General features: G+C 44.2%; 1 protein-coding gene across 1 annotated transcript; it reads right to left on the bottom strand.

The window, feature by feature from the left end:
• Positions 1–463: 463 nt before the first annotated feature.
• SNX18 (sorting nexin 18) lies at positions 464–23,883 on the bottom strand. The gene is made up of 2 exons (XM_038403021.2): positions 22,145–23,883; positions 464–2,886 (listed from the first exon to the last, which is right to left on the bottom strand). The coding sequence occupies exons 1-2, from the start codon at positions 23,706–23,708 to the stop codon at positions 2,633–2,635; spliced, it is 1,818 nt and encodes a 605-aa protein (XP_038258949.1). The 5' UTR covers positions 23,709–23,883; the 3' UTR covers positions 464–2,632.
• Positions 23,884–24,407: the final 524 nt, after the last annotated feature.

Raw genomic sequence — 24,407 nt, 5'->3', positions numbered from 1 at the left:
ATATAGATCCAGCTTGAGTACATTTGGGCCTTGGACCACATCCTTCAGTGTTCAGAGATTCATTGACAGTTATTCACTATGATACTACTTCACTTGAGAAGGTATTTTAAATTAAATTGAGTTTGGAATCCTCATAATAAGTAGTAAAAATTAAGTGTATTCTTGTTTCCCTTTTTCTAATGTAAGGATACTTAACCAAAAAAAAAAAAAAGGCTTGTCACTGAGTTTAGTCAACCAAGATATTCAAGCAACCTTTTTTCTCACTTAAGACCAACTAACTAAAAAGTTACAAAAGGTTTACACAAAAATGGGCCAAAACGACAAAGTTTTGACCTAGATTTGAATCTTTCCAAAGTCTGAAGAGATTCAGATCCAGGGTTCAATTCAGTCTTATTTATAGTGTCAAATTTTAAAATGTCCCCCTTCCAAAAAACATAACAAAACTAACAATGAGAGAATGAGAGGAAGGGCATGACAGTTTATTTGTGGAAACTGTACCATTCTGATAATGTTGTACTGCATATAATATAACAGCTTCATTTTCTCTTGGATATGACCATTTCAGTACTGTTAAGTTCCTAAAATCTTTAACTGGACCAAGGTAATTTTCTGAAAAGTCTTTTAACTGCTCAAGTGGAATAAATTTGATTACAGCCTCATATAATTATCATATAGATATTTATTAAAATAGCATCTGGCTTAACCAAGCACAGACTGAAACTCCAAACCTAACCCACCACTGTCTTAAGAACGTAGTAAACCATATCTGGGAATCAGATCAGCTATTGTTCAGAGATCACTACCCTGACAATGAGGTACTATGAGGAAGGTTAAGGATAGTGAGTCAGCATTATGACCATGTCAAATACTTTTTATTTCCTCAACATTGTTTGCAATTTTCTTAGAAGCTTGTAAACAGTTTATTTCCTTATTGGTTGTCCTTTTATTTTAGCAAAGAGTGATTTTTTTCGTTGTTTATCAGTATCACTGCATTAGCAAAGTTCTTCCTGAAATAACTTTTTGTTAACCATCAGTGCAGGGCAATCCAAAAGCATTTTGCAATAAATCTTGTGAAAATGTAGCTGCTTGCTTTTTTATTTTTTGTTTCTTCATCTAACAACAGTGGGGTTTTTAACCTATTAAAGTTGGCATGATCCAGTCAGATAACTGCTGGATTTCTAAGATGCGGGTAGTTAATATTTTGTACTCCATCTGAACAATATCCCCTGACTGCTTAGTTTCCTGGCTTTTGTTTGGTTACAGGGGTGTGGTGTGTGTTTGTGTGTGTATTAAATTCAGGTTCCGTGGTTTTTGTTTATAGTAAGGAGACAAGATAAAGGAAAAACTTTCTCGTAGTGACCTTCAGAAAGTGAATTGGTAGGTTAAGGATAAATTTTAGACTGATTTTCTTGGTTTAGATCAGATAACAGTTTTGAGACCGTGTTTGTATGTGTACGTACACACACACACACAAAAACTCTCAACTTTGCAAAAATCCTTATACAGAAAAGTAAGACAATAGTTAACTGCTAAATGGGTGTTATAAATATAAGAAATGCTTCCTGTTTCCTAGTCAGTTCAGCCAAGACTGCTTTCAAACCATTTATACCATTGAACATCCCTGCAAATTTGTGACTTCGTAAACCAGTGAATCACAGTGGAGTCTCAATTGACCACATAGGTCTGTATTTGAATTTACACTGAAACAATGAACAAATCATCTCCAGCTATCAAGTACACAAACAAGTGCTAGTCACTTAGCCTGTATACACAGTCCCTTGATACATTTCAATCCTCGGCTTCTATTAGATTAGTTCTCCAAGTGTCTACTCACAATAATGTATTCTAACATAAAACCCCTCACTATGTAATCATGGTAAGAAAGGGAATACAGTGGTGCTGTACTCTTCATTTGTATGTTTAAGGTTCTGGCAAACAGAATTGAAAATGAAGACTATTTATTACAAGAAAGTGTGAATTGATTTTAAATCCTGCTTTTTCAGCCAACATTTGTCACAGGGCAATATCTGCTGTGCCAATTAGATGGTGGCAGCTGATTATTTCAGTGAATATGAGATTTCATAATCCATTCCTGTCACAGGCACCAACCCTTCATTCAGTCATAAAAATGTGGCTTACTAGAAAAGGAAAAATCAAAAAAGTCTAAAGGCACAAAGTCGCATAGCTGCTCTAGTAGGAGTTTGTAAACAGAGAATTGGTTGAATTTAGGAAATCCAAATCTAGGACAATAAAAAGGCATCTGAAGCAGGCTTTTATCTAGCCAGCTTCCTCAAAGACCCAAACGGTTTTGAGGTCTACAAAGTATGCACTAAAATACCATACTTCAAAAAGCAATAAGGCAATAGTATAATCATTATTTCAAAAAAGTTACAATGGTAGTGTAGGCATAAACAGTATAACTTAGTTACAATGTGTGGTACTGTTTCTATTACATAGCCATATTAACCATTTCCTTCTTACTTAATTAGAGGTTCAGCTGGGACTCCAGATGAACACAAAACCATTCTTGTACCACCAACAGCTGGCAACAGTTCCTCCACAACAGCGATTGTTACTCTGCTGCTTAAATCACTCTCATACTCTGAACAGTCCACAATTCAAAGTTAGGAGATTAAACACTGTCATACTTGTGAAGAGCTTCTTCTAACTTTTGTGTCACTTTTTGGAAAAAAAGTATTTGCTGTTTTAAGAAATGTTGCATTTGTGACTTAAAGTCCCTCACTCGAATTTGGTGGAAATGATGAATTTCTGCCAAGGTGGCAAAAGAAATAATGTTACAACGATCTTGAATACCATCAGCCTTCTGGACCTCCATCTTCCCTTCTTCCACATGCCGCTTACTCTCCTTTACTTTGGTAAGGGCTCCTGTATAAAGAACAAAAAGGGAATATTGAACTAAATAGAGTGCCTATAGATTTAGCTACTGTACTTCACCAATATATTCAAATTCTCTGGCGTACAAAAAGTCCTTTCTCTCTCACTCACTCTCTGTTACACAACAGCAGCTGTGTACTTAAATCTGCAGTGTAGCTATTACCTATTTCTCAGGCATTTCTCACTTCTAGAAACTTGTATTTAGGATAACTTAAAACTCATGAGTTGTAAAGATACACAGCTGTAAACACAGTAATATTGTGCTATATATTCTATCTCTCAAAAATATGTAGACAAACTTATCAGTGCTTTCTTACAAAAGTTTAACTAAAGAAAAGAGGAACTGATGTCAGTGACAAAAGTTTAATACATTTAAACAAATTCGTGAAAGAGAACACTGAAACCAAACTATTATGCTATAGAACAGTGGTTTTCAAACTATGGGTCATGACACATTCCATGACCCAGTACTGGAAGGCACTGGATCACGGTGGCTCTGGTCAGCACCACCAACCTGGCCATTAAAAGTCCCATTGGTGATGCTGCCTGGCTAAGGCTGGCTAGTCCCTACTTGTTCCGACACCGCACTGCGCCCCAGAAGCATCCAGCAGCAGGTCCGGCTCCTAGGCGGGGGGCCACGGGGCTCTGCGCACAGCCCCCACCCTGAGCACAGGATCTGAACTCCCATTCATCCGTTTGGGCGCTGACTGCAGGCGAGAGCCACGCGGAGCCGCTTGTGTACCTCCGCCTAGGAGCTGGACCTGCTGCTGGCCGCTTCCGAGGCACAGTGCCGTCCGTGGTGCCAGGACAGGCAGAAAGCCTGCCTTAGCACCCCCACTGTGCTGCTGACTTGGAGCCACCTGAGAACCCCACGCCCCAACCCTGCCCCCCAACCCCAGTACTGAGCCCCCCCAAACCCATAGCCCCTTCCTGCACCCCAAACCCTTTACTCTCAGTCCAGAGCCCTGACCCCCTCCCATGCCCCAATCCCCTGCCCCAGCACTGAGACCCCCGCCCGAAACCCGGAGCCCCTTTCTACATCCCAAACCCCTCATCCCTGGCCCCACCACAGAGCCTGCGCCCCAAACCCCTGCCCCAGCTGAGCCCCCCCAACCCCCCTCCTGCACCCCAAACCCTTCATATCTGGCCCCAGCCCAGAGCCTGCACTCAGAGCCCTGACCCCCTCCTGCACCCCAACCCCCTGCCCCAGCCCAGAGCCCCCTCCCACACCCTGAACCCCTCATTCCTGGCCCCACCCCGCAGCCCTCACCCAAACCCTCTGCCCCAGCCCTGAGCCCTCCCACACCCCAAACCCCTCATCCCCAGCTCCATTGGTTCGCAGGCATCAACAATTTTCTTCAACTGGGTTTCCAGAAAAAAAAGTTTGAAAACCACTGCTATAGAAGGTAAAGGAGAGATTCCAAAAAATCAATTGTAGAGATGTCATACCCACAGTTTTAGTAATCCCTGCAGTAGGAGCAGGGCCTTTGAGATCTATATCTAAAGACTGGCCTACAATGAAAAATTAGATCAACATAGCTACATTGCTCAGGGCTGGGATAAATTTTGTGCCCTGTGCAGCACAGTTAGGTTGACCTAGTCCCCACTGCAGATGCAGATAGGTAGATGGAAGAATTCTTCTGTTGACCTAGCTATCCCCTCTCAGAGAGGTGTATTAAATACACCAATGGAAAAACCCCTTCTGTCAATACAGGAAGTGTCTACACTATGGTGCCACAGCGGTACAGCTGCAGTGCCATAGCTCTGCTGCTGTAGCCAATGTAGTGTAGACATACCATAAGTAGCCGTAGTCATAGGATTTTACCAATACAGAGTTGCTCTAAATACTTCAAATTAATCATGGGAAACAACTTTTTCTGATTGGATTACAGATAATGAAGAAAGTAGCTAAAAATAAGCCATGTTTTTTTTTTATAAAGGCTCTAAGATTTTATTTTGCTGAAGTTGGGTTCTGTGCCCTATCAAACCCAGAACGGCTATAAATACTGTATTTATATTTCAATATCTTAAAAATCAGTCTGTATGCTTTTTAGAGAAAGATAGAGAACACCTCCATTAACAAAACAAAATATTGCAAGACACTAGACACATGAATGCTGATAGAAAAGTCTTGAGCATACAGAAGTCAGTGTTCAAATATACCATTCAGCTCTTATGTTCTGTATAGTGGAGTTAAATACTTAACACACATAAGTAAAAGTTTATTGCAATATATCCCTTTAAGAGCTAAGAAATACAGAAGTAGATATTAGTATCTTTCTCCTTCACCCAGGTGAATACAGGACAAGGTACACAGAACCAGGTCAGGCTAACTATCAATAAAAACAGATTAAAATACTGTTCCTGGAACTGGAAAACTTCCACTAGACATACTTGGATATGGTCTACACTGCAGACCTATATCAGTATAATTACGTTGCTCAGGAGTGTGAAAAATCCACACCATACGCAACACAGTTATACCAGTAGTAGTATTACAGCTGCTTTGCACCAATTCCTACAACTTCAGAGCTGCAGTAGTTCACATACATAATGCATACCAATGAAGAGGTAGGTATTGGCCCACAAATCAGCTCCTAAAACAACCCATTGGTTTCATACCCACTCTACCCTGGTCCATCTAAAAAACTAAACCAAACACCTTGTATGTGAGGCACAGCGAGCTATGGAGCGCACGCCTATGCCTATACACTGTCCCCTTCCAAGGTAGAATATACTCCTAAATCTTCATTGATTTCAGCGTTCTTTGCAAGCAATGACACTTTTTTCAGTGGGGTGGGGGGGAATGTAAGTTGGAGCTTGTGCAAAAAGAAGCAAGATGGAATTGTTTACTGAAATCTGATCATACTGTAGTTGCAATGTGAGAAATATTGTTATGTGAGAGACATAATATCCAAATAATTATCTTCCAATTTGATTTTAAACCTTACATACCAAGAGCCATAAGTATTGCTAGTTTTTAAAAACTCACTGTATAGCACATGCTCTCCTCAAACCATTCCACATTAATACAATTTCTCTATATCTATAGTTAACACATAAACCAGAAAATATTACAAGTGTAAAGAGTTTTAAAGTTCTATTGATTATTAAAAACAAAATACAATTAGAAAAAGGAACCTAAGTAAAAATTTTAGCATAATTGATATTGTTCACCTAATGCAGCAGGATTCATGCAGGTACTATGTCAGAATTCTCCATTAACATCTAGAATAGATTATAGCCCTAGGTCAGCAATATATGTAATGAGTGCATATCCTTACACACAAACTTGCTTGCTTTTTAAAAATTCATGGATTTAGAGTAATATACTAAGAAAGCAATTAGCCTTCAACTAACCTAAAAAGAATAAAAGGGAAAAAAGTCAGTTTGATCTCTATTTGATTACCAAAAACAAAGGTTCTATTTATTTTTGAACAGTATTAAGCATAAAGCAAACTGACATTCACTCTATAAATAATATAGTAATTTGTTAAAACTGAGCTTAGTGAAATTAATCCTAACAAAAATTAATTTGCTTTTGCATTCTCAGTAATAATATCTTGCAATTATGTAGCACATTTCAGCCGAAGGGGTCTCAAAACCACTATAGCCCCATTTGGATCTACAGAGGTGGACCCATGAAAAGAGCCTAACTAATTACAATGAGGCTTTGCATAACAATGCGATGGTCCACTCATGCAGATGAAACTGCAGAACTGATTGAGGCCTATAACACTGCTATATAGCCACATTTGGGGCTGATGGCAAAGAAAAGAACATCATCAGGCACACTTAGCAATCCGGCAGGGCTGCAACACACCTTTAAAAAAAAAAAAGTCTGGAAGAAGTCATTGAGCTAAGGTGCATCAGGACATGAAGACTTCTGCTTAGTGTATGGGGGGAGGGGGAAAGAATCAAGATGTTAGGATCCTTAAGGTATGGCACAGAGAATAACATGAAATATATTCATAGCAGTACAATATAATAGCAGTATTAGTATATTAGCAAGAGGGACATTACAATGGAGCTGATTTAAATTTCTGCAAATTGATGGCTGTGCGGATATTAATTTTGGCATTTCCTAATTTTTGAGTGCTTAATTTTGCAACCATAACATTCTTTTAATGTATTTTTGTGTGTGTAATAGAATATGTAATCCATTTCATGGTGTATAGTACCATTGATCCAAAGTATAGGATTATTAGCAGGAGAGATGGACTAGATGACCAAAATATTTTTTCTACTTCCAACTATTACAAATCTATAAAAACTTGCTCATGCTTCTAAAGCCTCTAGTTCAGTGAACTGAGCTTTTGTTATCCAGCTATGAATTCAAGTTCTAGGGATTAGGATCAGCCCTCAAATAGCAAAGAAGGCATGGATCAAAAGCACTAGAAAAAACTACATCACCGAACTGAAAAAAGGAGGGGAAAAATGATGGAAAGATGCAAATGATATTTTTTGTAATCATCAATCCAAGGTCCAGTGCTAAATAGTCAATGGATACTCCGTAGAGCAGGGATCTGACACTCAAATCACCACGAGGGCCACATGAGGACAAGTACATTGGCCCAAGGGCCGCATCATGGACACCTTTACATATAAAGATACAAAAGCCCCCACCCCTGCCCCAGGCCCTTCCCCCACTCCACCCCTTCCATGAGGCCCCGCTCCTGCCCCACCTCTTCCCACCCCTTCCCCAAAGTCTCCACCCCTCCCTGCCCCTATTCCAACCCCTTCCCTAAATCTCCGCCCCTGCCCCGACTCCTCTCCACCTCCTCCCCTGAGCGTGCGGCTCCCCGCTCCCTCCTGGAAAGCACTAACAGCTGTTTGGTGGCGGGAAGCGCCTGGAAGTAGGCAGAGGAGCAGGGATGCGGCGCGCTGTGGGGGAGAGAGGTAGAGTGGGAGGGGAGCTTGGTGGCAGCAGAAAATAACTCTGGGGGGCGTGGGGCTTGGCGGGCCGCAGTATGGCCCACAGGCCGCATGTTTGAGACCCCTGCCTTAAGGACCAGAGGTTCCAGTAACCTCATATTCTGATGTTTTATTGTAATGTAAGAGGAGACTAGAGAATGCAATGATGTAACAGGATTTAATAAGGAAGATTTATAATTATGTTACTAGCAGCCAAGACGACTGACAATTTAAAATTCCTTCCAGAAATGCTTCCAGCTGTGAAACATATAACAAAAAGTGGCAACATCTGGTCCATATAGAAGCTCTGAGACAGCAAAAGAAAGTGGAATGAGACAGTAAAAGGGCTTGCAGTGCAAATGTCTGTGGCTGTGAGCAGAAGAGGAAGAGACAATATAATTCTCAAAGCAAAGAAAACCTTTGTGAACATTGTTCACATCAGGACAAAAATAAGTATTTTTCCTTTTACATGGAGGGTCCTTATCACATTAGAAATGCTGTTGGGTGCACGAGCTATACAGAGACTGTATCATTCACCACTGAAAGAGTCACCTGTAAGGTAAAACAATAATGCATTAACAGCATACAGCAACAATACAAACTGTTCAGGATCATGGGATCAACCATAAGTGAGTGGGTATACATCTCCTCCGAAAGATAGCACTTGAAGCAGCAATGAATATCTTCGGACAGCATGATGGATCTTTGGTTCACTACCAACTTACAGGAAAGTGTACCTACTCTCAAATCACCAACAGCTGGTATTCCTAAACTTTCCCACCAAACTCTGGTCGTAAGAACTGATCAAGTCACACACTAAGGACCTCTGACCATAATATTTCTGTCTTATCTTGGCAACTGAGCTGTGATTCTGCTAATATAGATAAAGACAGATAATTTGAACAAGATCTATTTCAACATGAGCCAGAGATAAGTGACAAATTAAAAGTGGTCAGCTTGCTTATTGTAACCCTGTTTGTTTTCAGCAAATATCAGATCTTTATCAATCAAGTGAAGTCCTTACTTTACTCTTCAAATTAGAGATTCTTTTCAAAACAACTAACTGTACAAAAGGTATGTAACATGAGAAGTAGGGGCAGAGTTCCAACAAGGAAAGGGCTATAGGAATATCATCCTCTGCATTATGGTACCATTATTGCTATTTTATGCAATACCTTTTTTTTTTTAAACTGGAATCAGAGAAAAAAGTAAGCGAGGAAAAGAAACAATAGTTGAGTGTTGCATGTTTTGCATCTCATGCAAGACCATAGATCTTTCACTAACCAGGCCTATGGAGAACAGCACTGTCACAAGTGTTATCTTAGCTGTTCTTAAAGAAACTATCAGTGTGGCATCCAAGCCAGGCAAGAGGACCAACCAATCACTAACTCAGTGCTCTTTTCTGAACAAGATAATACATCAACTTCAAACAACCAATGGACACATTTTGAGTGAGCAGGAAAAAGGCAGTGGCCACAGAATGACAGAGCTGGGAAAAATCAGAGGAGTTTGAATGTTCTGGCCTTTGTATCAATGAAAAGTATGGCAAAAACAAGGACCACATTCTTGAATGCCTCCTTTGAGAAGTCCACGAGTCAATGAGCTTCAGTAGGAAATCCTCCCTGATGAGTCTGTGCAGAAGTACAAAGGTTCCTCAGAAATACTGCTCTCTCAAAAGCAAACTAAATGAGAGTCAGAAAACATGATGGTCTTTGAAGAAACTCTAAATTTAACAAAGAATATCTTTCAGTGGTTACAACTATGAAATCTTGTGAAAATAAAAAGGTCTGTGTAATGATCCCTTATCCCTATCTAATAAGTAAACTATGCAAGACAACTTGGAGGATTATTTATTAGAGTAAAATAATACAACTTTTTGATGACATCAAACTGACCCTTATTTTAAATCTGCAGGGCTAACAGTAGGCTTCCCAGATTCCTCTTTGAATACTGAATAGTGTGCTTTTAAAGTGGTAACCTTGAACTCTAATCTCTTCTTTCCCTTGCCTTCCTTATATTATAACAAGCCATTTAAAATAAGTCCATTTCTACCACATAGGGAGAACACAGATATTCATTTATTTACCATATCACTTTTACAGTATTATATACAAGGCTGCAAAAAAGAAAAATGCAATTTGAAACAGGCTCACTTTTTTCTTATCAAGGATCCAAACCCTCAGACTATTTTACTGCAATGCCTGGCCTAGCATTCTGAAAAGACAAAACACTTGGTAGCCCATGAATGTGTACATAAAGTTTGATTTTCCTTTCACTCTGAGGGACAACTGAGTGGGTTTTTTTATGTGAGGTATTCATTCCAATCACTAGAAGAATCTGAGAGCAGAAGCGACCTCTCTGCAAAGGCTGAGAGCAAATTAACCTTAAAGTGCCTGCTCATTCTTTGCAGAAGAGCTACCTGAATCTGCATATTAAGTTTCCTCAGTAACAGCAGCCATGATATCCACCCCAAATTCACAGTCCATTGTTCATCGTAAAGGATTTAAAATCCCTTCTCCACTGGAAGTGCACAGCTTCCTTCGTGAGCATAAGGTCCGAAGAAAGCAATTACTGCAAAAGTGAAGACATTATACAGATATCATAATTCTAGTCCTTAAAGTTGCAAAAAAAAAAAAAAAAAGTCCACTGAAACAGACCAAGCATTAAGAAAAGGAGTACTTGTGGCACCTTAGAGACTAACAAATTTATTAGAGCATAAGCTTTCGTGAGCTACAGCTCACTTCAGCAAATGCATCCGATGAAGTGAGCTGTAGCTCACGAAAGCTTATGCTCTAATAAATTTGTTAGTCTCTAAGGTGCCACAAGTACTCCTTTTCTTTTTGTGAATACAGACTAACACGGCTGCTACTCGGAGACCAAGCATTATTTTCTTCCCGAGTCTACAGAGAGCTCCAGTTCCTCTGTTACATAGGTTTTCCAACCAACAGAGCCCAAAACTAATCCAATTCTAGACAATGTTTGCAGTGCTGTTCTAACTCTGTTAGTTCCAGGATATTGGAGAGTACTTCACCCACTTTGTCTATCTTTTACTGGACCAACTTCTGTTGGAGAAACAGACAAGCTTCTGAGTTACACAGAGCTCTTGTGATCTGAAGAAGGGTTAGGTGTAGCTTGAAAGCTTGTCTTTCACCAATCCAATAAGATTACCATACCCAGCTTGTCTCTCTAATTCTAGACAGTTTTACTGCACCCGTGCAGTACTCCAAAAGCAGTAAAACCATCCAGAATTATGTCAATTTCATGTTGCGCCTCACACTGCTCAGTGCTTTGGGATACTGTACATGGGTTTATAATAATCAAGTTTTAGCCTCCACTATAGTCAGCTTCCCCATATTAAAAGAGAATTATTAGCTATTCACACGGCTATCGTGAGGATTCACATTCATTAACATCTGTACAGTACTTTGAAATCCCTCAGACAATGCAGTGGAAGTTAAATATCATCAAAGGGCCTTTTACAGTTCCCATTTAGTTTCTTAAAATGGAATTAAAAAAAAAAAGGAATACTCCCCTCTTGCACTTCAAAATAAAGGTATGAAGTGGTACAAGGGATTTCACTGTTGACAGACTATTTGCTTAATGTCATCAGCACAGATTAGAGAAATTTGCTCATAGTAAATGAACATCTTGCATATTCTGTACATTAACTAGGTTATTATATAACAGAAAATGCTTAATAGGTTTTTTTGCCTTAAGTTCAAAACAGAAAATCTCTCTCAGCCTTCAGTGTTGAATATACAGCAAAGATGTCATAATGAAAAACTGACAGCACAGTTACTAAGAAGGAACCAATTACTACTCTAACCTAGAATCAAGCTTTGGTATCAAAGGGTTTGTCTACATTGCAGTTAAGACACCCAGAGCTGGCCCATGCCAGCTGACTTGGGCTCGTGGGGCTTGGGCTAAGGGGCTGGTTAACTGCAGTTTAGCTGTTTGGGCTTGCGCTGTAGCCTGGGCTCTAAGACTCTCCCACCATACAGGTTTCAGAGTAGCAGCCGTGTTAGTCTGTATTCGCAAAAAGAAAAGGAGTACTTGTGGCACCTTAGAGACTAACAAATTTATTAGAGCATAAGCTTTTGTGAGCTACAGCTCACTTCATCGGATGCATTTGGTGGGAAAAAAAAACAAACAAACAACCAAATCCACCAAATGCATCTGATGAAGTGAGCTGTTGCTCACGAAAGCTTATGCTCTAATAAATTTGTTAGTCTCTAAGGTGCCACAAGTACTCCTTTTCTTCCCAGCATACAGACATCTATGCCACGGTTAAACAGCCCGAGTCAGCTGGCACAGGCTAGCCACAGGCATCTAGCTGCAGTGTACACATACCCAAAGATAAGGAAGCAAGTTATCTTCAACACTACAAGGTGAAAAAAGTGACTTACCTCTTCAGATCTACCCAACAAAATATGTACACCCAGACTTTTTAAACTGAAGATGATGCTTTTCTCCATGAAGGTGGAAAATATAAGAGGAGTTCTATCTTTCATCAAAGGAAAGTGGCCTGCACTTCAAAGGACAGTTTTACAATTTACAAGTTACAATTGCTTGCAAAATATCTGGCAGACACTGGTTTAAAAAACAAATAAATAAAAAATACCCACCCATCTCAAAAACTTGGTCCTGCATGAGGATACTTCATTTGCTGTTTGTTTTTTAAACCCCCATGTCCTCTTGTTGGAAAAATAACTCTTACAACGTTATGCCCTGGACACTGCAAAGGCTTTTGTGGGAAAAGTTAATCACATATGTAAGTATCTGCAAGACTGGGGGCCCAATTCAGCACACTGACATCGTAGAGTCTGCAGTGACATAATAGTTAAGAAGTGTGACTTCTTTCTTTTTGATGCCTGCTTGTTCATCCACTGCTCACAATGATATTGAAAGTAAATAGTTATACTCAAAAATTCAGACTCATAAGCTGAAAGGGCTAATGTACTGACCATTTAAAATAGTATAGCACTTTGATTCATTACTGAATGATCAGATTAGGTAGGGATTGCTTAATTTGGGTGCACTTCCAGTCACAGCAGGCTGGTGTGATGTTCATAGGAAACTGCTACACATACTTCAGTGCAAAAGGTTAGTAAAATCATCCTCGTGCCTAGATCCAATTGGGATACCATGCAAATAATAAAAGGTGATGATGAAGGGGTTTAAAAGTTCTATGGTTTCTATTTTTTCCCTAGATTTAATGGTTACATTAATTCAGTTTATATGTAGCCAGTTAATGATGTAGAGAGCAGATGGTGTTAAATGACAGTCTATTTTTAAAATGCCTAATGTAAATAAAAATTGTATATATGTAATTGTAATCCTGTCTTTCCCATACTTCCACTCTTCAAATGTCACTTGTCTTCTTAGGATGTAAACTCTTTGGGGCCAGGGCAGTGTCTTTATAGCCCGTAATACAATGGACTCTGAATCACAACTGTGGTCCTTTGGTGCGACTGTGATATAAGTATTAAACACAGATTTAAGAGACCTCTGCAGATATATTTATTATCACTGATTACCTTGTGATGACTGATCTCCCTTCTGCCACTAGGCCTCATTTTTATTAAAAGTACACTTGACAATGTACATTATCAATGGAAACAGCTAATTAAAGAAGAAATATTTCAAAGTCCACAAAAGTAAATATACCACATTTGACAAGTACCATCACCAGTAAGAATGTTTAATTAGTCTAAGCTGCAGTATAAGGCTAAACAAGTACCTCAAATCAGCTGTGATGACTGCAAGTGAGAGCAGGATAGCAAGATAAATGAAAGGAACTCTAGAGAAATATCAGCTATTGAACATTTTACCTCTACCTACAAAAGGGGAAAAAATAAACTGCTGTGCAATAACCATGTGTAACACGCTAGATTGGTTTGCTTTGCAGTTTCATTCAAAGTTCAACTTCAGTCATTTTAAAATAAATGTATATACTATCCTAAGATATGCTAGACCTACCTGTCATTTTCAGCAAAGGTCCTTGTCCTGCTAACATTTAAGCACATGCTTACATTTTACTCACAAATAGTTCTATCGACTTTATATACAATATGCCTGGACTGGCATCTGTCATAATATCATCATACAATAACTTAGTCCTCACATAGCGCTTATCGGCAGCTCTCAAAGCACTTTACAACGGAGAGCAGTATCATCACCCCATTTTTCAGATGGGGAAACGGAAGCATAAAGAGGCAAAGTGACTTGCCCAAGTGTCAAGCACCCAGCAGGCCAGTAGCAGAGCTGGAAACAGAATTCAGGTCTCCTGAGTTCTAGTCCAGTGCTATATCCACTAGGCCAGTGCTTCTCAAGCTATCTGATGTATGGGACCGGCAATTTTTTTCCCCAATGTGCGCGCAGACCGGCAGCCGATGGCTCACAGACCAGCACCAGTCCGCGGACCACCACTTTGAGTAGCACTGCAGTAGGCCACATTTTAGATGGCAGTGTGCTAATGGCATAACAAAAGCTCCAGTTAGTTGATGCTGTTTCTATTTTCCTTTCTTACTCACATTCCCTGTATTGAGCTTCTCTTGAAGTGTGTACCACACCCCACTACGCTGGCATTGCTTAAGTCATAGAATCATAGAATCATAGAATATCAGGGTTGGAAGGGACCCCAGAAGGTCATCTAGTCCAACCCCCTGCTCAAAGCAGGACCAAGTCCCAGTTAAATCATCCCAGCCAGGGCTTTGTCAAGCCTGACCTTAAAAACCTCTAAGGAAGGAGATTCTACCACCTCCCTAGGTAACGCATTCCAGTGTTTCACCACCCTCTTAGTGAAAAAGTTTTTCCTAATATCCAATCTAAACCTCCCCCATTGCAACTTGAGACCATTACTCCTCGTTCTGTCATCTGCTACCATTGAGAACAGTCTAGAGCCATCCTCTTTGAAACCCCCTTTCAGGTAGTGTCCAGTTCTAAGACTGGCTGCCTTTTCAAGGGCCTGTATACAGTGTGAGATTTTGTCTTTGACACCATTTCAGACAATGACCTACATTTTCATAAGTGACTAAGGATTTTGGGTGCCCCAGTTTGAGTACACAACTTGAGATACCTTAAACGGGCCTGAATTTCAGCCAGGTTCAGCACCCACCCTCTGAAAATCAGACTATAATTGGTCTCAAATTAGGCAACCAAACCCACTAATCACTCTTGAAAATATAATGCATCCGATGAAGTGAGCTGTAGCTCACGAATAATAATAATAATACTCTAATAAATTTGTTAGTCTCTAAGGTGCCACAAGTACTCCTTTTCTTTTTGCGAATACAGACTAACACGGCTGCTACTCTGAATCTTGAAAATATAAGCCACTATGTCTTGCAGAAGTTCTACAGTTTATGCATAATCTGCAATACAGTATCTGTATATGAATTCATAATCCTGAGGCACACATGTACACACTGATGGTCTCAAATTCCAGTATATAGTTCTTAGCTTCTCATGTCTCTTGTGACATGAGGACTTTGTGTTTGACAGTGTCTATGAAACCACAGTACATGACTGATTATACTGGCATTAACTGGCTTTTTTCATGATCGGTTGGCTATGATTAGGGCCCTACAAAGTCAGCCGTGAAAAACGTGTCATGGACCAGGAAATAAGCCCTCCCCTGTGAAATCTAGCTAGTGGAGGAGAGGCAGAAGTGCAGGGCTAGAGGCACCCCAGCCTGGGGCTCCTGGGCTTCAGCTGCTAGTCTCTGGGCTGGGGAGGGATGGGACTTATTCTTTCCCTGCCCAGCCACTCTCTAGGGGAGGTCACATCCACCTCTGGGTACCTCCCCTTGCTGCAGGAAGTTCCACAACTGGGCAGCAGCCCCAGAGCTTCCTGCAGCCCCAGGAGATTCATGGAGGTCTATCTGACCTCCCACATGTTACTGGGAGCGCCCCAGATAGGAATTCCTACCTGCTACTTCTCTCCCTCCCCAGCCCGGGCGGGACTAGCAGCTAGGAGTCCCCAGCTGGAGCACTCCCAGCAGCACAGGGGAGATCAGACACCTCTCCATCTCAGGGAACCTCCTACAGTTGCAGGAAGTTCTAAAGGCAGCACAAAAGTGAGGGTGGCAATCCCGATACAACAGCTTTGTGATCCCCCTCCCACAACTAGCTTTTGGATCAGCACCCCCCTGGTTACACCACCATGAAATTTCAGTTGTAGACATCTGAAAACATGAAACGGACTAATTTTCAAATCCTATAGCTGTGAAATTTACCAGAATAGACGCTGAATTTGGTAGGGCCCTTGCTATGAAAAATCTATGTTCTTCTAGGGTCTGAAATGGCAAGGGTCTGTTACTGGGTTTTTTTTTCCCTCTGAAAAGAGCTGATCTCTACTTAGACTGTAAGGGCTTGAGGGCAGAGACTGTCTTTTTGTTCTGTTTTGTACAGTGCCTAACGCAATGGGGTGCCAGTCTATGATTGGGACTCCTAGATGCTATGATAATACAAACAGCCAGGTCCTACAAGAAGGGATAGACATAGCTCCCTTCCTGTCAGAGTGATGCCACTAAGTCTACAAGCACTTTTGTAAATACTCTGACTAACTCAGAAGACAGCTACCTCTATTGAAAATGCTTCACCTATGGATGGCAGCAAAGGAATTTTCTGAGAGAGAGAGAGAGAGAGAGAATAATAGGGATGTGCAGATATGCCCCCTTCAAATCTATGGAAGATCTATAGTACATGCTGCTTTTATTGATGGCTACAATGGTGAGCGTCTCCGTCTTGAATGCTGGTTTCCTCAGGAATTTATTGAAGGTCCTCAGATCAGGGTGGACTGGTGAAGGCAGCAGCAGGAGGTAGTAAGATCATGCTACAGTCAATAGCAGTGACTTGATACAAGTGGTACCTGCTTTGCTACATCTTTTAATTGTACTGCTCCCGGCAGAGGTCTGGGGGAGGAGAGGGACATGTCTCATGTCACCTGTTTGACCACTACCATTTGCCCGCCACTATTTGGCTCTGTTGCTGCCCTCAGGAGGAAGACTAGGTGTGCCCTGCATAGGAAGGACCGTTGAGAGATCCCTGGAGCTGGTCCACAAAAAAGGCTGAGACCCCCCCCCCCAGATGATTAGATGAAGGAAAGTGCACAGGAAGCACACCTAAGTATTCTTGCTCTTTTTTGGCCCCCTTCTATCCTAACGAGCTTACAGCTGTACTGATGCAGATGCGCCGCTGTAAGACTGCTTGTGTAGCCAGTCTATGCAAACAGGAGAGCTCTCCCGTCAACACAGCATTGTGCATGCTACCACTTATGCTGGCGAAACTAGGTTGCTCGGGGAGGTATTTTTTTCACATTCCTGAATGACATAAGTTTTGTCAAAATAAGTGCTAGCGTAGACAGGGCCTTAGTTTCCCTCACTATGACTGCTCTCTGCTAGAGCTCTGACTGCTGCAGCATCTCAGGGGACCACTTGGGAGGCTGGTTATAGAGAGGTTTTCTTTCAGAGCTTAGGCTTCAGGCTGTGTGGTGCAAAAGGACAACTGAAAGGTGTTCAAACGCAATGTACATGCAGACCTCTGTTTGTACCATGCACTTATTTCTGCACCATATGAACACTTGTGAGCCAGTTTGTGTATTCCCCCGACATCTTCACCCGATCATGTAAAGAGGGAGCAGTGAGAGGAGTTCTTGCACTAAGCCCTGGCCCCCAAACTTCAATGTGCAGCTATCTATCGAGCAAATAGCAAAAGGGAGGAGATTAGAGTCTCCACCTGCTCAGGTGTGTGTCAAGTACAGCAGACCCCATTTTTTGCTCTTTGTCAGGATTGTTTTTGGAGACTGTGGAGGGGGAGAACACGGTAATGAGTTTTCCACCCCACTCGAGTGATGCATTTTGGATTATGTGGAGACTAGATTATGAAGTAGTAACTATGGAGCCCATCTTTATGAATCCTGCCCACTCTTCTAGGATGTCAACTGGGTAGTCTTTTCGGGGTTTATTGCAAAATGGGTAGCATGTTGCTTAAGGCAGAAGACTAAACACAGAAAGACACTATGTTTTTCAGCCAATCCAATAGCTCTGCTATAAACACCTATGCTTTTGTTGAAGTAGGCAAGGTGTCATAGTCCCTTATCATAGAATCACAGAAGATTAGGGTTGGAAGAGACCTCAGGAGGTCATCTAGTCCAACCCCCTGCTCAAAGCAGGACCAACACCGACTAAATCATCCCAGTCAGGGCTTTGTCAAGCTGGGCCTTAAAAACCTCTACGAATGGAGATTCCACCATCTCCCTAGGTAATCCATTCCAGTGTTTCACCACCCTCCTAGTGAAACAGTGTTTCCTAATATTGAACCTAGACTTCCCCCACTGCAGCTTGAGACCATTGCTCCTTCTTCTGTCATCTGCCACCACTGAGAACAGCTGAGCTCCATCCTCTTTGGAAACCCCTTCTGGTAGTTAAAGGCCACCAATAAATCCCCTCCACTCTTCTCTTCTGCAGACTAAACAAGCCCAGTTTCCTCAGCCTCTCCTCCTAAGTAATGTGCCCCAGCCCCCAGATCATTTTCGTTGCCCTCCGCTGGACTCTCTCCAATTTGTCCACATCCTTTCTGTAGTGGGGGGCCCAAAACTGGACGCAATACTCCAGATGTGGCCTCACCAGTGCCGAATAGAAGGTAATAATCACTTCCCTCGATCTGCTGGCAATGTTCCTACTAATGCAGCCAAATATGCCATTAGCTTTCTTGGCAACAAGAGCACACTGCTGACTCGTATCCAACTTCTCATCCACTGTAATCCCCGGGTCCTTTTCTGCAGAACTGCTGCTTAGCCAGTCAGTCCCCAGCCTGTAGCGGTGCATGGGATTCTTCCATCCTAAGTGCAGGACTCTGCACTTGTCCTTGTTGAACCTCATCAGATTTCTTTTGGCCCAATCATCCAATTTGTCTAGGTCACTCTGGACCCTATCCTCCAGTGTATCTACTTCTCCCCCGCACCTTAATGTCATCTGCGAACTTGCTGAGGGTGCAATCCACCCCATCATCCAGATCATTAATAAAGATGTTGAACAAAACTGGCCCCAGGACCTTCTTTAATACTGGCAGCTTTCTTTATTTCACTTATTATGACTTTAAAGGGCCACTGTCAGCCTTAAAACAAAACCAAAAAAATCACCTTAATCTAAAATTATACTTTGTAATTAAAAAGTTACACCTTGCTATAAACAACCCAAGATTATTAGAGCAAAAAGACTGGAGGAAAAAAAGTCTCCCTTTTTATTTTCCAGTTCATTTACTTAGTAATAAGTTATAGTCCCCAACCCTACAACTGGATCTATGCAGACATCACAGAGCTCCTCTGTGGCTCTGACTGCAGAATGAGGGCCTTGTTTATGGTCACCCATGTGGTTCCCATGCAATATTCTGGTAGAAGCTCATTTGCTTGAACTTCCCCAAGTTCAACAAGAGGGTGAATTTACCCACACCGCTCCCAGAAGCGGCCAGCATGCCCTAGGTGCACCCTCCTGCTCTCAAATACCCTCCTAGAGCTTGCACCCATCACCCTCTCCTGCACCCTAACCCCCTGCCCCAGGCCCAGCCTGGAGCCCCCTCCTACAATGCGAAACCCTCAGCCCCAGCCCAGAGCCTGCACCCACTCCCGAACTCCAACCCCCTGCCCCAGCCCGGTTAAAATGAGTGAGGGTGGAGGATAGTGAGCGACAGAGATGGCGGGATGGAGTGAGCAGGGCAGCGCTTTGGGGAATGGTCAGGGTAGAACCTGGGTTGCCCTTAAATTCAACAAGTAATCTAGGGTGTAAAAAGATTGGAGACCACTAATGTGTGGTGTTGCCTTTGGGCCTTGCCCCATGAGTCTCCCAAAAAAATACTAACACAGCAGAAAAACCTCTATTAAAAAAAAAAAAAAAGGAAAGCTGCAGTACATACTACTTAAACAGTGTTCTACTGGAAAACTGAATGACATATTTAGCTAATTTTAAAAAAATCAAACTGATGATATTCCTTTAAGTTAGTTATAGAATTCCTCACTTTAAAATTCTCCATTTCCAAAACAAATGCACTTTAGCAGGCTAAAGTACCTTTTTGACTTTAAAACATTTGGTGAAGCCAGGGGTTCTCAAACTTCATTGCACCAGGAAACCCTTCTGAAAACAAAAAGTACTTCACAACCCCAGAAGGGGGGACCGAAACCTGAGCCTGCCTGAGCCGCACTGCCCCAGGTGCGGGGGCCAAAACTGAAAATCAAGGGCTTCTGCCCCAGAGGCAGGGGGCCTGTAACCTGAGCCCCGCCACCCAGGGCTGAAGCCCTCAGGCTTTGGCTATGGTAGTGGGCCCCGGCCCTGGCGACCCCATTCAAAGGGGGTCGCGAACCACTTTGGAGTCCCGACCCACAGTTTGAGAACCGCTGGTGTAAATTAATCAGAGGGTAATGCCAACAAGGGGAATTTTCCAAAACAAAAAGATTAGCATAAATTTCCCCCTCTCTTTCTTGAAATAATGTTGTCACTCTCCAAAATTTTATAGTGAAACAAATCTGATTTAGATGAGTCATAAAAGATACATAACAAAAATTGCCCTTGCACCAAAGCTGGAAGTGTATTACAGTGATACCTGTGAACTCTGGCTCCTCAGATTTTACCAGAAATCAGTGATTCCAACATAGACTACCTATCTCTTTCAAATCAAACTGCTTTGCCTTTGATCTGAGGCATTGTTCTAGAAAGCAAAAACTTGAAGGCATGTCATTTAGGACAAAATAAAAGATGAACTTTTCTACCATTGTGGGTGGAAATTAATGCCTTGCATCTTACTATACAGAATGCTTTAGTGATTAGAATACATTAGGAACTGACCTATCAGAGTCAGGAGTCTAGTATGGATAGGGTTTGTACTGTAAAGTTAAGGTTATCTAAATAAGCATAACATAACAAAGTTTTATGTATGTGAAAAATGTTACTAGTTACACACTTCTTTTACAGTATATGATGGGGTGACCAAACTTACTGACCCTCCGAGCCACATATGATAATTTTCAGAAGTTCGAGAGCCATAGGACGTTCCTGCCAGGGTTGAGGCTTTTGCCCCATGAGGTGCCCCTGCCCAGGCTCCCTGCTCCTGATTAAGCCCCTACCCCCACCACAGGACAGAAGCTCCCCCCATCTGGTAGGCGGAGAATGGTGAAGGGTGGGGGCGCTCCACAAGCCACAATTCAACTGCAACAGAGCCCGGTTTGGCCACGCCTTCTATTGAAGGGTAGTTTCTTTCCCACCAATGAATCCCAACATCTTACAAACAACATTCAGAAATACTGTTACATCTCACGGTGAAGGTGGTAGCTAGGAGGACAACAGTGAACAGAACCTGCTGAGACAGCAAGAGGAAGAATACGAAATTTTAACTTAGAACACTGCAGCAAACTATTACACTCACCGAAGCAGATCCTTAGGCTATGTCTACACTACAATTGCTACAGCTCCATAGCTACAGCAACATCGTAGTTTAGACATCTACTACAGCCATCAAAGGGATTTTTCCATCACTGTAGTAAATCTACCCACTGAAGAGGCGGTAGCTAGACTGACAGTGTTGTCTACGGGGGTTGGAGGTGTGGGAATTTTTCACACCTCTGAATGATGTAACTACGTTGACCTCGAGTTTTAGGTGTAGACCAGGCCTAAGTGTCCAGCCATAATAGACAAGACACCAGCTGCTTTCAATATCTAATTCAAAACCTTGCACTTTAAAGTGTACATAATACAAGGTTATGTTGTGACACCTCAGGCAAGTCATTCTTGGTCTGGGGCTCAGTTTCACCATTTGAAAATGGGAATATTTCTAAATGGGTTCTTGTAAATATTGTTTGTAAAGTGCCTTGACAGGTTGCGGTGAAAGGAATTATAACTGTATTATGTTTTCAGGTAACTTCAGATTAAATCTTTAAAAAGCAGTTAGACTGTTTTAAGATATTAATTATACTAACAGATGCTTTTATACCACTTCATTTGCAGGACGTTTTATAAACAAAATCACTGATCTTCAACATATCCGTAGCATAGGCAGGTATTAATTCCCATTTTATAAATGAAGACGACTGGTTTAGGGCCCAGACCTGTGGCTTTTAGCCAGGCAGAACTCCCACTAAAGTCTGGGCGTGTGGTATGGAATGAAACTTTTGTATTATTGCATTAAGCTCAGTGACAGTTCTGCCTGAGTAAATGCAGCAGGCTTTAACTGAAAACCACTGACACTGACTGAGTTAGGATTACCACTCGGGAGTTCCTGGTTCCTACATCTAACCACAGAGAGATAGAGACTGAATGGCATATTAAAGATAGACACAGGGATATTACCTTTCTGGACATGGATGATGTCTGGGAAGTTGGCCAGATGCCCCTGATATAGTGCTAACAAATCCATCACAGGGTCAAGGTCCTGTCGGGGCTGCTCTGCAAAGAATTCCCCAATGGTGTCATAGGCTTCCCCGGTGAAGGCAAGGGCTTGGTTGAGGTTGGCAGAAAAGGCCTGCTGGTCCAGCTCGAAGGCCTGGCTGAGGCCCTTGAAGGAGTGCCCCACTTTCTGGTACTCCTTCTTGAAACCAGTGACTTGCTTACGGGCAAACTCATTGGCAGTGTGGGTGAGCTGCATGGTGCTCTCATCCATCTTCTTGGTGAAGCTCTTGAAGCCATCCACCCGGCTCTCCACCTCCTGTAGATCCAGGGCAGCGGCAGGGCCGGTGGGGACGCTGATGGTGAGGAAGAAGTTGGCGCCCACCATCTCGTCCCTCTCGGCCTTGCGCTTGCCCTGCTTCCAGGCCTTCTCGTCGGTGCTGGGGCAGGTGAGGAAGTGTCGGAAGGCATCGCACTGAGCCAGCACTGGGTGGCTGCACATGTGGTCCATCCACCAAGCCAGGCCCTTGCGACGCTTGGAGATAAAGTCCTCCTCGAAGCGGCCCGTGGCCTGCTTCTCGGGCAGGTGGGGCACGGAGATGACAGGGAACTTCTCGGCCAGGCGCCCGTAGAGCCAGTCGAAGTGCTTGTAGCGGCGGTGTACCTGCTGCCCCGTGTGGCTGGGTACCAGCTTGTAGGCAATGTAGCTCTTCATGCCCTTGAACTTGGTCTGCTTGGTGGGGTCCTCGATGGAGCACTGGAAGGGGTAGGGGTTCTCCTGCCACTCGGGCCCCCAGGGGCCCAGCACCACGCACAGCTTGTCCCCGTCCTTCACGAAGCCCGAGGCCTCGCCCAGCACGAAGGCCTCCCCGCCCGACTTCACGAAGGTGGAGAAGCGGTTGAGGTTGCGGCTCACGGTGGCCGAGCTCTTGGCCCCGCCGCCCGGGTGGTGGTGGGGGTGGCCGGGCTGCTGGCTGTTGCGGGAGGCCAGCGAGAGGTCGGAGCGGGTGGAGAGGCGGTACCGGGCCGAGGTGGGGCCGCCGCCCCCCGCCGCGTCGTAGTCCGGGTAGGAGCCGCCCAGCACGCCCGGCTCGTCCGCCACCGTGGAGGCGTCGTCCCAGTCATCGTCCCAGTCGTCGTCGCTGCCCTGGCTGGGCTGGTAGGAGCCGCTGTAGGGCGCGGGCGGGAAGGCGGGCGGCAGCGGGAAGGGCTCGGCCGCCGCCGGAGGGGGGAGCTGCTGGACCGGGGGGCTGAAGGCAGCCGGGGGCACCAGGGGCTCGAAGCCGCCGGGGGGCAGGTTGGCGTAGCGGGCCCCGCCGGCAGGGGCGGGCGGCTCCGCGGCCGGAGCCCGGATCACCTGCACGTAAGAGGCCGGGAAGAGGCCGCGGTCGCCGTGGCTGTTGACCCCCTCGAGCCAGCCCTCGATGTCCTGCTCGCTGCAGAGACTCAGCACCTCGTGCTCCCGCAGCGAGATCTCGCCCGGGTTCTCCGACCTGAAGTCATAGAGCGCCCGGGCCCGCAGCGCCATGGCCCCGCCGGGCAGGGGCCGGAGCCAGCCCTCCCCGCCCGGGCAGCCCGGCCGCTTCCCCGTGCTGCCTGCGGCGGCGGCGGCGCCGCCTCCTCCCCCTCCGCTCCGCCTTCTCCCGCCCGGGGCCGCCCCTGCCGCTGCCCCGGCTCCCGCGGCTCTCCCCCCCCCGCGGCGGTGGGGGCGGGCGGCTGGCGCTGCGGGGCGCCCGGGCTGCGCTCACGGCGGCGGCTCGCTCCGCTATGAGCGGCGGCTCCGAGACCCCGCTTCACCCCAGCGGGGGGAGCAGGGGGGCCGGGCCGGGGACTGTCCCACGTAACCAGTTTCGCCGGCTAATCCAGAGCCGAGAGGCAGGGCCGAGGAGCCGAACGCAGAGCGGCCGCCCCCATCGATGGGCCGCTTCCCTTCGCCGCCTGCCCCCTGGTGTCCGGCCGGGCGGAGGGGGACGGGCGTCCTCGGCGCTAGGGTGGGGCGGGATGCCGGGGCAGCCCCGGCTCGCCAAACCGGGAAGCGACACGGGCATTCCCAGCCATTGACAGCGGGACAAGCGTTCGGGTCTGACAGGCCTGCGGCGCCTGCGTTTGTCTATTGACTCCTTTGTTTGGTCAATATACGAAATGACAAAAATACAGCTCACGTCCTACACGCCGGGCCTCTCTTTCTTCAGCTGCCCTCCCCAAACGTATGTAATACCACAGCCAC

This window comes from Dermochelys coriacea, chromosome 5 (genome assembly GCF_009764565.3).
Source record: "Dermochelys coriacea isolate rDerCor1 chromosome 5, rDerCor1.pri.v4, whole genome shotgun sequence".
In the NCBI taxonomy this organism is placed as follows: Eukaryota; Metazoa; Chordata; order Testudines; family Dermochelyidae; genus Dermochelys; species Dermochelys coriacea.
This window is presented reverse-complemented; position numbering and strand designations above follow the sequence as displayed.